Source organism: Xenia sp. Carnegie-2017, unplaced genomic scaffold (genome assembly GCF_021976095.1).
Source record: "Xenia sp. Carnegie-2017 unplaced genomic scaffold, XeniaSp_v1 HiC_scaffold_13, whole genome shotgun sequence".
Taxonomy (NCBI): domain Eukaryota; kingdom Metazoa; phylum Cnidaria; class Anthozoa; order Malacalcyonacea; family Xeniidae; genus Xenia; species Xenia sp. Carnegie-2017.
The window spans coordinates 5,072,448-5,085,829 of NW_025813436.1; the positions used below are offsets into that span (position 1 = coordinate 5,072,448).

At 38.9% G+C, this 13,382-nt stretch overlaps 1 protein-coding gene across 1 annotated transcript; it reads right to left on the bottom strand.

Annotated features, from left to right (window-relative positions):
* Positions 1-125: 125 nt before the first annotated feature.
* Positions 126-12,913, bottom strand: LOC124433271 (lon protease homolog, mitochondrial-like). Its single transcript, XM_046983032.1, has 22 exons — positions 12,693-12,913; positions 12,532-12,612; positions 12,233-12,452; positions 12,027-12,115; positions 11,830-11,949; positions 11,047-11,387; positions 10,525-10,667; positions 9,481-9,701; positions 8,626-8,764; positions 8,110-8,179; positions 7,970-8,022; positions 6,957-7,012; positions 6,234-6,321; positions 5,449-5,571; positions 5,246-5,362; positions 4,418-4,558; positions 3,868-4,033; positions 2,674-2,819; positions 2,189-2,260; positions 1,183-1,308; positions 520-558; positions 126-435 (listed from the first exon to the last, which is right to left on the bottom strand). Exons 1-22 carry the CDS (start codon positions 12,911-12,913, stop codon positions 292-294), a joined length of 2,916 nt encoding a protein of 971 aa, XP_046838988.1. The 3' UTR covers positions 126-291.
* Between the last annotated feature and the right edge of the window lie 469 nt (positions 12,914-13,382).

Genomic DNA, 13,382 nt, shown 5'->3' on the forward strand with positions numbered 1-13,382 from the left:
TCTAAAATTCAAACGGCAAACGTACATATTTCGGCATTTGTGTAGAGGACGTGGCAGGATGTCATGCTAAGAATGTTGCTGCCATTTTCATATGAATAACAACACAAACATACTACAAACACTAATTACCATCAATACTTCCCGTTGTATTTCATCCGAAGTTCACATGATTACCACCAACTATCCCATTAACCACCCCGTTCTATTTCATCCAACATGAACTTAGCCAGATTATCACAAACCTAACTAACTAAGTAAGATTACGAGCTCGGGTGAAATTTCTCGTGCATTTTAAGGAAAAGCGATTTGAAATACGTCCCTGTAGTCATTGACAAAATGCACCTCGAGTCCATTCTTGATGAAATCTTGAAGCTCTTCGAAATCCTTCCTGTTACCTTCCGGTAACATAATGCATTCGACGTTGGAACGTCTCGCCTGAAGAACATGTTGAAAATGGTGGCGTGAATGACTGAAAATCGTAAACAACTGAGAATGGAATGACCTAAGCTAAGTACGTACCGCAATAGTTTTTTCCTTGATTCCACCAACGGGAAGAACCTATAGAGTCATAAGTTTTGTGAAAGCCTGGAATGGATTTGAGGGAAGGGTGCGGAGTGGGGAACATGCACTCTTCCAAGCCTTAGATAGAGAAGGTGCAGGAGGGGTGCCATTGATAGAGAAGGTTCAAGAGGGGTGCCCTCGATAGAGAAGGTTCAAGAGGGGTGCCCTAGATAGAGAAGGTGCCGGAGGGGTGCTATGGATAGAGAAGGTGCTGGAGGGATGCCACGGGTAGAGAAGGTGCAGGAGGGGTGCCACAGATAGAGAAACAAGTAGCCATCGAATTCTTGTCCAAACTAGAGCCCATCCCCCTCCCTTCCCACACAAACACAAAACAATCGTGTTAAATGCAGAAGTGAAAACGACACGTGAATCTTTCAAGCAGCCATATTATTTGGGATGTGTCAAAGTTCAAAAAACATATCATAGAGTCCTACTCCTTTGACAAAACAGCAATATCGAGATTCTCACAACTGATACCAGGAGCATAAATTTGAATAGATTTTGTTCCAGAAGGCGGGTGATGTACGCATGTCCACATACTTGGAAGAACGCGCGATCATTAAAGGTCATATTTTTTGCATTTACTTAATATTAATGACATTCATTTCAAAGAGTTTATACCTTTCCTGTTAGAGACACTTCACCAGTCATGGCGATATTTTGTCGTACTGGCCTATCCATGGCAAGAGAGAGCAACGCTGTGATGATGGTACAGCCAGCAGACGGTCCATCTTTTGGAGTTGCCCCCTGAAATACAAAATAATGCAACTCTTTGGTGTTTAAAGTAAATGGTTTGAACCCGGGAGTATTGTTACATGTTTATAGATGTAGATCGTCCAGGTTGGTATAGTCCTGAGAAGGACTGTTTTTGTTGTTGTTGACTGACGTTTCGACAACCTTAGCGGAAGTCATCTTCAATGTCAAATGAGGAGTAAACGTCAGTAAACGTCATAATGAATAGGTTGATATATAACATAACATCAAAGATAGCTCCTTTGTAACATCACACATAATTTTGCAGTGACAACAAAAAGTGAGCGAGAGGTGGTTGCACAAACATGTTTATAGCCCATGACTCGCAAATAAGACGAAGGAAAGACTGTATTAGTTGTTTTGTTTGAAGGGTAAATTTACTTTATTGCTTTTCAGAGATTTTCAAACTAACAGTATGCAACGAACAGCCGGCTGCAGATGGGTCCGTTTAAATGTCTCATCAGCAGCCTTTGAAAAACAAAGCTACATAATCTCCCACAAATGCAGGATTGTTAATTTCCTCGTGTAATTCCTCGTGTAATTACACGAGGAATAACATTGGACTCTTGGACCGGACGACAATTTTATGACATGTAAAATAAAACGTAATCCGAAAAAGGTCATCTTGTAAACTTAAATTCGAGTTATTTTGAATTCAAACCGAAATATTACACTTTAAAATTGTCTTGTTTAATAAATTGAATTTAAGTTAACAAGAAGTCCTTTTTCGGATTGTTTTATTTTATAACACATAAACTCATTCGTTTTCAAGAAGTTCTTAGAAGTACACAAAACAAAGACTTAAAACAACATGGGATGGTTAAGAAACAGGGCATTTTTTGAAGGCTCAAATCATCGTTAAAATCTTGCCTACCTCCGGGACGTGGAGGTGAATCGAAGCCATTTGGAAAAACCTGTTCCCGGGGTAATGTTTTGCCAGAAAACCCTAAAGAACACACAAAAAATACCACGGTCTTTTTCTCATCATCAACATCATCATCAGCAACTATAAATTTAATAGACTCCAATGAAATTGAAAACGCAAGCTCGATCCCATGACGCAGGGCGATTTCTTGCTCGTGTGACGGAAACTGACTAATTTGAATTTGAAGAACTTTGTCAATTATTATCATCATTAATTTAGCCGTGTAGCTGACAATAATGCGTGGGACATCTGAAATACTCCAGCACACAAAGGCCCCTTCTCAAAGGCCTGTTTACATGGAATCGAGTGCCCGGCTGAAAGCTTAACTCGCGCTCAGCTGCGGGTAAGCGATCTGTTTACACGGCAGCAGTCAATTCTGCTCTATATAAAGAGGCCCTTAGTGCCGACGAATGCAAAACGTGTATTTAGTCTACCTTGCTAAATGTGTAAGAAATTTTCGCACTTTCTTTCATGACATCACCTAGTTGCCCAGTAAGATCTAGTGATGGAGAATTCTTGTCTTCGTCCGACTTATTCATCGCCTCCGTCAAAGAAGTTTCAATGTAAAGTGTTGAACCACCTGAAGAACAAAATGTTTAACCGTGACTTTTAAACACGAATCAAAGCATCCTCATCATACATGTGATCATATATTCTCCTACAGTCGTCAGCAAGCTAACGTTGAAGTTACAGTGTTCACATCATGCTCCAGAGTTTAGGTCAGTAGTGATCTGATGTTGAACTCCTCACATACACCACTCGAATTCAACAGTAATCGGCTACCTAAGCTTAGTTTCTCACACGAAAACTCACCAGTCGAATTCAACAGTAATCGGCTACCTAAGCTTAGTTTCTCACACGAAAACTCACCAGTCAAATTTAGCAGTAATCCGCTACCTAAGTGTAGTTTCTCACACAAAAAATCGACAGTCGAATTCAGCAGTAATCCGCTACCTAAGCGTAGTTCCTCACACAAAATTCACCAGTCGAATTCAGCAGTAATCCGCTACCTAAGCGTAGTTTCTCACACAAAACTCCCCAGTCGAATTCAGCAGTAATCCGCTACCTGAGCGTAGTTTCTCACACAAAACTCCCCAGTCGAATTCAGCAGTAATCCGCTACCTGAGCGTAGTTTCTCACACAAAAACTCCCCAGTCAAATTCAGCAGTAGTCCGCTACCTGAGCGTAGTTTCTCACACAAAAACTCCCCAGTCAAATTCAGCAGTAATCCGCTACCTGAGCGTAGTTTCTCACACAAAAACTCCCCAGTCAAATTCAGCAGTAATCCGCTACCTAAGCGTAGTTCCTCACACAAAAATTCACCAGTCAAATTCAACAGTAATCCACTATCTAAGCGTAGTTTCTCACACAAAAACTCACCAGTCAAATTCAACAGTAATCCACTACCTAAGCGTAGTTTCTCACACAAAAATTCACCAGTTGAACTCAGCAGTAATCCGCTACCTAAGCGAAGTTTCTCACACAAAAACTCACCAGTATAATTCAACAGTAATCCGCTACCTAAGCGTAGTTATTGACATAAAAAATCATCTGACATTGAACTCATATGATATTGAATGTTTTCTAGACTAAAAACAACAATGCGTTAAGCCACAAATTAATCTCACCCATAGCCGTCCACGCCAAACCCATGACAACTCCTGGTGGTGTTATATCATAGATGCGTTCAGTATTGAATAAGGGGTTACCGACATAGCCATGTAAGTCTTCAGTGTCTACCAAAACCTCCGACATTTTCTCGTGAACTATCTTGAAAGCTCCTTTGCGATAGATCTTAAAAGTAAAGCAACGGGAAAAAATATGACGAATACCGAAGTGGTGACTGCGCTCTAAATAACTTCACAGCAGTGAACGACAGACAGCCTTTCCTCTACAAGCACGATTTCTTTCAGAAAAAAGCAACGAATCGCGAAGGTAGGAATATCGATGATCGAGGGAAGGGGTGTTTACAAATGGACGCTATGATACTTGAAAAAAATGGAACGAAACTTTAATAAGAGAATAAAAAAAATGGGATTGCGGGCGACAAAAAAAAACATAACGACCTTTGCCGCACTTGAGAAGCTGTTATCCAAAGTGAAGCGATAGCCGAGTGTCGTGCGAGGCTGACACGTGAAGACACGAAAGGCAGCATTTACAATTCACTATCTTATATACCTTCTCTATATGTTTCTGCAAGTTTCTAACGCCACTCTCTCGGCAATATGACTTTATCAAAGTGGACAGAGCATCGTCCGTTATTTCAATGTTCCTATCTTTCAATCCCGAAATTTCACGAGCCATAGGAATCAAGTATTTCTAAGAAAGGTGAAATTATCTCTATGTAAAGAAAAATTGAACAAAAAATTGAACGCATAACGTAAATGGCAAACTGCATGTCGCACGTTTTACAGCACGAGACCTCAGTTAGGATATTTCAAAAAACTAAAGACGTCACGAAACGGTCTACATTTAGTAATGTTCATATACTAGTCAGGGCCGGATTAACCAAAGGACGAGACAAGGCAGCTGCCCAGGGGCCTCCACAAACAAGGGCCTCCACATTATTTAAAAGAAACTTAAACATTGTAGCTTTGCACAACAAGGAAAAACATTTTGTTAACTCGTTAGGTCAATTTCAGTTGATGAAGAACAGACTACGTATGACAATGAATCACGGTAAACTAGGCCATTTATCTTTGACGAGCATTGGGGACGATATTCCAAGAGAAATTAACTTGGACGAACTTATCAAAGACTGCCAGAATCAAATCCCATTAAGTACTCTATCTCAAGTAGCATTCCATCATCGTATGCAAAGGCTTTACACGCTATATTCTAAGTTTATACTTCTATCAGATGCTTCACGAAATTTGTATTTAAATTTTGCGACTGGAAAAATGGGCAGGCCATGGCCTTTACAGGAAGGGAAAGGGCCTTTACAAATTTTCGCTGCCCAGGGCCTCCACACATCTTAATCCGGCCCTGACACTAATGACGCTTTACCTGCGCGATTGACTTTTTTTCATCCTCGACATAACCAGATACCGGGATTAACTCCATTCTATCACGAAGAGGACCGGGGATTGTCTCCAGAACGTTGGCCGTGCATATAAACAAAACCTGTATTGTCGATAGAAGATGAAAGAACGAATGAATGCTATGAGCACATCCGGTAAGATAAATACAAAAGAGAATTCGTCCAAAACCTTTGAAAGGTCAACGGGCACATCAAGATAATGATCTAAGAATCCGGAATTCTGTTCGGGATCCAATAACTCCAAGAGTGCCGAGGCCGGATCACCCTGCACACCTCGACCTATTTTATCAATCTAAGAAGAATTTCAAATACTCAGTTGAACCGAATAAAAGAACAGAAGAACGTTTCATGGGTGAGGGAGATAACTGACATATTTCTGTATCGACGGCCACATGATACGTACGTTCAAGATGTATTAGAAAAATTTATAAGTTTTTTTGTCCTAAACACGATCGCATAATGGACTGTGTAGCTGAACAACATGACAATTGCTGTGGCTTTTCTTCATATGCACATTATGAGGTCGTGATAAAAGAAGTACATCATTGACCGTGGAGTCAGTTTGAAAATGTGTGTGTGGGGAGAATAGCACGAGAATATACTCTGTATGCCAGACACTGAATTTTAAAGTGAATGATTTCAGCCTGGTAGTATCGTTTCATGATTGTTGACTGACGTTTCGACAACCCCAGGAATCGCCAATTTCGGAGTCTGAAACGTCAGTCAACATCAACACCAACATTACCTCACGGGACCCAACCAACCTGAACGATCAACATCTGCTAACATCGTGCTTCCGTCACCTCCCCTGCTCCGTATCCATCTTAAAAAAATTAAAGATGGACTCGGCATCGCTAGATTAATGAATATATGTTGTTCAGTTGCTAACAATATAAGGACTAAAACATGTGCAAAAGTGTATCTTTCATAGAACTTTCAACTGTAGTCACATACCTCATCAATAAGTATCAGAGGATTTTCGGACTTTACTTTCTTCAAGCATTGTATTATTTTCCCCGGCATCGCACCAATATATGTCCGTCTAAATCAACAAATCCTTGTTGAAGATTTTCTAGTAAAACGTCAGGTCATTTTTTTCAAACGGTGTTCCTTGTGTTTCTTAATGTTCCCCCTTGTGTTCCTTGGTTCCCCCTTATGTCCCTTAATGTTCCCCTTTGTGTTCCTTAATGTTCCCCCTTGTGTTCCTTAATGTTCCCCTTGTGTTCCTTAATGTTCCCCCTTGTGTTCCTTAATGTTCCCCTTGTGCTTCTTAATGTTCCCCTTGTGTTCCTTTATGTTCACCCTTGTGTTCCCCAACCAATAGTTCCTTACAAACGTTTGCTGCAGCAGAAATGTTTTTAGTAAAAAATCAACAACATTCAAGAATTTTCACCGCCCAAAACCTCTTCAACTATACTCAATTTTTTCATAAAAAAGTCTCGATTTCTTTTTCCGATACGTCAACGTCGACAATTTTTATCCAGCCGCATGACACATACTGTACACACAATGCTACTTAGCGAAAGATTTTTACAAAACGCGACTTCCACGCAAACTCGAGTATGTTCGAACAACCAACCCAAAATGGACCATAAAAATATGTTTGTTGAATGAGAAGAAAATGGACACAAGTCGAAATTTAGTTAAGCGCTTTAAAAGTTTAATCCAGCCACAAACCTGTGCCCTTTAATTTCAGCAACATCTGTCATACCACCAACGCTGAACCGATAATACTAAACAATACAGCAAGACAGTTAAACTTTGTTCATTAAGACAAGCACCGCGCTTATCGAGTACAAACGTTCAATAAAATCGTCTAAAATAGCGGAGAGGGTAGAAAAACATTGTAAAGGAGTGGTACAAAGGTCAAGTGGAAGGTATAGTAGAAAGGTTTAGCGATAAGACTGGTGAAAAGATCTAGTAGAAAGGCTGGTATAAAGCTCTGATTGAAAGATCAACTACAACAGGCTATCAAAATCGTGTAGTGAAAGGTTTAATATTAACCAAATACAATAGAATGCTTTCACTTCGCTTAACAACTGCCATGTTGGTGTACTGATCGAATAAATGTAATGTGCATCAGTTGCATTTCTTTCTTCGTTCCAACCCAAAATACCTGGATAAATTTTATTGCAGCTAAGTACGTACATAAAACTTAAATTTCCCATCATTCCATGCGCGCATTATTTCTTGTCAATTTTCTTCGGCATTGCTAGCTACGTCCAGGGAGTATGATTAAGAGATGGTCTGGCTTAGTGTGATGGGAAACGTCCATATCTAACTTAAAAATTGTCTTAAAAAGAGTAAATACCACATGTGAATGGTCAAATACTGACGTAATAGTTCTTAAAAGAACTGTTTAAGCCAGAAAACTAGACTAACAATTCTTTTAGAACTGTCGGTTTAGTGTTCTGACTTAAACAGTTCTTTTAAGAACTGTTACGTTAGTATTTGACTATTCACCATGGTATTTGCTTTTTTATAGGCAATTTTTAAATTTGTCACCACGAGCAAACTCTCTGTTTTACCATATCTAATTATTATGTGGGAGTCTCCATTGTTTAGAACGATGGAAGGATGGTCTAATGCTTACTGTTTTGAAGGTCGGTTGTCTATTGCACAGTAAAATGAGTGGAGAGGTGTACTTATTGCTTTGTTTATTCGAGTGATGTCAATTGCTTACGCTTTACCTCACGTTGAAGAGCTCGGGCGATTGATTTGGCCACGCTCGTCTTTCCAACACCTTTGAAAAATAAATGTTTATCCATTGAACGCAATCTAAAGTGAAAGTGCTGCGTAACAAAAGAAAGAGACGACAACATTTCGTTACCTGGCGGACCGGTAAAACAAAGTATCTTGCCTTGCACCGAACCGTTTAGTTGACTAACAGCTATGAATTCCTGAAACACACGCGTATATCAAATTACAGAATACTTGACGAACAAATTACGTAAAAAGGCTTCGTTTGTGACGTTGTTTCAGTGCCTACATTAATCAGAATACCGTTCTTACAAATATGGTTGTCGTCGTTTGTCGCCTTGGTTGTCGTCGTTTCACTGTTTTGAGTTTACTAGTTGGTCGTCAAAACTGTAAGAAACCATTTTGTCATCAAGTTTCCATCAGTAATATACGAACAGTTCTTTGTTTTTTATGATATCGAAGCGATCATATTTATGTTTACAATGTAACGGCTGCAGAAACCATTGGAAAAAACTCACTCTCAAGACGGCACTACTTCATGTAACACGATATTACGTAGCTACACCTTTATGATACGTAATATAATAACAAACAAGATCTAAAGATGATGAGAGAACAGATGCATTGCAACATGTTACTCTCTTACCAAGATTCTTTCTTTGATGTCCGTAAGTCCGTAGTGATCCTCGTTTAAAATCTCCTTCGCTCTCGTCAAATCGAAATTTTCTTCGCTCATAATCCCCCAAGGTAAGCTGGTCAACCAGTCAAGATAGTTGCGTGATACGCTACAGAAAATGTTGTCAAAAAATGTGAATAGAAAAATGACTGATAATATGATAGCATGCACCCAGAATGATTTACAACACAATAGCCTATACAAATAAGACTGACAACAAGACATCTTCTTCCTAATATGTTTGACTACAATATATCCAAAGCTTATTATGCCTGACTACAGGATAGCACACGTCACACAACTAATATGACTTAGTATAAAATAGCTTACACAAATATGACTGACTACAGGATAACCTAAGACTGATTACAGGATAGCATACACTATACAACTAATATGGCTCATCATAGGATAGCCTACACCCAATGACATAGTAGACCTAGGCAAAACGACATATACTCAACAAAAGAAGTAAAAATTAAACACGATGGCATGTACAAAAAATATGACTGAATAAATATATGCCACAATCTACATGCCCTATCAAATACATCGCACACGTCCCTTGATTACAATACTACTAGACGAAGTAGCGACAAATTTTTACCCCCTATCAAATATATCGCACACGTCCCTTGATTACAATACTACTAGACAAAGTAGCGACAAATTTTTGCTGGAAGCCGAAGTTTTTTACCCAGATCTTAACTAAAATCGGCGATGAAAACGCAAGCAGTTTTAAAGCAACCATGAACACTCTCACTTTAAAACACCAACTAAGCAACTCAAAAACATGAAACTACATAAAAACACACAACGGCATACTTGAATTCTGATGCGTTGGCCTCGAGGAATCCAAGTTTATTGAGTTCTTCGTCGATGACCTCTCTCACGTTTTCGGGTATCTCTCGATCCTTTAATCGTTCTCTGAATTTCTCGGCAACTGCATCTTTGTCATCCTTCTCTAGGCCCAACTCCCTCTTGATCACTTTCAACTGCTCCATCAAGAGATATTTCCTTTGCATCTTGTTTACTCTGTCTTCAACCTTTTTACAAAAATAAAGCAGTCAATTTTCGCGCCATTTCTATCGACGCGGGTCGCCGATGAAAATCGTGGAGCTTGAGGCAAAATTTCCGCTTGGGATCCTATAAATCATAATTATATATATCTGCGCTTCGGAATGAAGCAAAGCAATTCGAAGCGATACAGACAAACTTCCATAGACAAACAGTATCATTGTATCTTGATTGAAAACTAAATGAAAATTAAGTCTTGAATGAAAATTAAAATGAATATCATTTGACTCTGAAGATGACTACCGCTAAGGTTGTCGAAACGTCCGTCAACAACAACAAAAACAGTCCTTCTCAGGACGATACCAACCTGGACGATCTACATTTACAAACATGAAACGATACTCACGGGTTCAAACTATTTACTTTATTAATGAAAATTAAGATACACACTCCGATACCAAACCCTCCAGGAATGTATTGCTATCGCTAATAGGGGGGGGGGGCTCTTATTCATATATGCATGTTATAAATCCGCAGATAACAATACATTTGAAAAGATATTAATTCAGCATATCACGAATATATGAATAAGAACCCCCCCCCCAATTAGCGATAGCAATACATCCCTGAAACCCTCCTCCCCTCCCTGCTCGCCGACGGACCCCGGGGTGATCCACCTCTCACCTCTAGGCAAAATAAATTACCTCAGCACATCTATTGATCAAATTTTATTACATGGAAATTCATTGATAGCCGATGACATTTGGCGTGTGTAATTTATTTCACTTAACCCTGGATCGGCTACTGCCCTTTGCACTCACTTTATTATCTTTCAAATGATTTTAGCACTACCTCTTTTCCGATCTTCTGCTGCAAAACACACATGGCGTATTCCTTTTTCAATAATTCCAACGTTTTCCTTAATCTAACTGGTACTTCGGTTTCTTCTAGAATTTCTTGCAGCAAGTTTGAATCGGCACTCGTTAAGGCGGCACCTATTTTGGAATAATTTTGAATCAAATTTCTTTATTAGAGTCTTTCGAAGATGTTTTAAATATTTCCCTTCGCTGTTGTTCATTCATCTCTACCTACAGTGACACACGTTATCTTAGTTTATATTTTAGGTAGTGCAAAGACTGTTCTTGTTCTCTGTTGTTCATTCATCACTACCTACAATGACACATGTTATCTTAGTTTATATTTAAGGTAGTGTAAAGACTGTTCTTGTTCTCTGTTGTTCATTCATCACTACCTACACTGACACACGTTATCTTAGTTTATATTTTAGGTAGTGTAAAGACAGTTCCTGTTCTCTGCTGTTCATTCATCACTACCTACAATGACAAACGTTATGTTCAAAAATCACAATCATACCAAAATCTGCAAGATGAGTTGGATTATCAACAACTTTCTTTCCAGCTTCAATAAGCTGCGCCAGCGATTCTTTGTACAGCTGATTCAAGGCAATAATATCGCGTATTGTTTTAACGACTTCGGCCGCAACTGCTTTGATTTCTTGGGTCAGTTTGAAAGGTGCGTGAAGTAGGTTCTCGACTTCAACCATTTGAATGATTTGGCGTTCGTCACTTTTTGATTTCGCAGTGGAAGGATCACTTATTGGTTGGTTGTTCCCCTCAATGGTACCATTTTCATTCTTCGCTTCGGTAACGTCTGAGACGTCGTCTTCTTCGGATACAATGTCAGTTATAACAATGCTGAAATCACGAAAAACTTTGTTAGTCATTAATGAGACACTGCAGTTGCAAGTCCACCGAAGTAGACAGCAGAACCAATGCAAATCTACATCGTATGAAGATATTTTGTATTCTTGTAAACACAGGCATTCTCTCGCATTTATTTATCTCAAAAATGATCATTCTCATCACGAAAAACATAGCTACAGTCATCATTCCAAAATGATCATCCTTGTTATGATAGATGTACTACCTATGTCAAAAATGACCGTACTTATCCTTATAAACATACCACTTATGTCCCAAAATGATCATCCTTATCCAGATTAAACCTCCTATATCCCCAAATGATTATTCTAATCCAGATTAAACATACTGCCCATGTCCCCAAATATCATCGTAATCCAAATTAAACATACTGCCTATGTCCCAAAATGATCATCATAATCCAGATTAAACATACCGCCTATGTCCCAAAATGATCATCCTTATTTTGTCTCCAGTATCGTGGAGTTCTGTAATTTGAACAAACGTGCCAATCTTGTAAATCTCATCCAAACTTTGTACAAACTCAGTTTCATCACTGCAAACATATAATGTAGGAATGAAATGCTCACAAATGTGTTTTAAATCAGCGAATAATCTCTCATAATGACATACTTATCATCTTTCTTAAGAAAGGTTCCAACATACGGTTGATTCATTTTGCACTTTCTTCGAATCAAGTCCATTATAGTCTTGTCCGAGATCTTAATGGCAAAGATACAACAAAACGTGGCAGAAAGGGACAAATGTTATTTCAATACAGGCAACATTACACCGATTGCAACACTCACAGGTTGCATGTAAATTGTAGTGTTACATACCTCCAGCATTTTGACAAATCTTGGAAAAACAGGATTACGATGAACACATAGCAATGGTACTCTTGGATACACCTCTGGTACCATCACGGGTGCAAGGGCACCATACTCCGGGTTCACATTGGTACTCTCAACTTTGTCCTCGATGATGACATCATCATCGTCCCCATTCCTCCCATCTTCATCGTTTCCATCATCTCCCGAAGACCCAGCACTTGATGGGCTATGAGTATAGGATTTGGAATGTAGTAAAATATAAAAAGTCTGTCATGTCACCTTTTCAATGTATTCGGTATTCGCACCTTGAGTCTGTTCTCGAATTGTTCCTCTTAACGCTTTTGAAAAACGTTCTCGGAAGTACGCTTATTGATGTTTTGTCAAACCTATTTACAGGTCAAAATAAAGCAGCTTCTTAGAAAGCAGTACGTCAAAAAGTCTACATGATAATTCGCACTTCACCTACCTCGTGTTTACATCATCCGCTTGCGTTAGAGTAAACTTCAGTCTACAACGGCATAAGCAGCTTCCAATGTACGTAAATCTATATTTATTGACATTCGAACAATCTAAGGGCTTGAATTTATCTTTAAAGCTATGTGTTAATGGCTTTAAACTGGAAAAAAGCCGATTATATGGCCTTGTTATGTTGGAGAATGATTTTAGTCCACATTGAACGGCGGCCATTTTGAATGACAAATTGCTGACGTTGCAGACTTTATTGTTCGCTTTTCCCACCATTGCTACTTTAAGTGACTTTCATTGAAGAGTACTTTTGAAATGACGGAAGATTTTATTAAACAGTTTTTCAATACCTCTTTTCGTTCTCAAAACGTAGAAGATACGTTCGAATCACGCTACCAGTGACTTCGCACTGCATAATGGTGATTGCAAAGTTTGTTTCATCGATCAGTTTTCCGGCAACTTCAGCTCAAGATTTTCGGAAAGAATTTTATGCCGTTAACTCTTCACAACGACTGAAAACGTGCCACGTTGAAGAAACATATCAGAAAAAACGTAGTTAGGGTTTTTATTATGCATGAAAAAGATATGCAAAAAATTTTAAACCCATTTTTCATTTTAAAAGTTCTGTTTGATAAAAGTTTGAATATTGAAAAGGGAAAATTTTCTTTTCATAACCATCTCATGCCAAGAA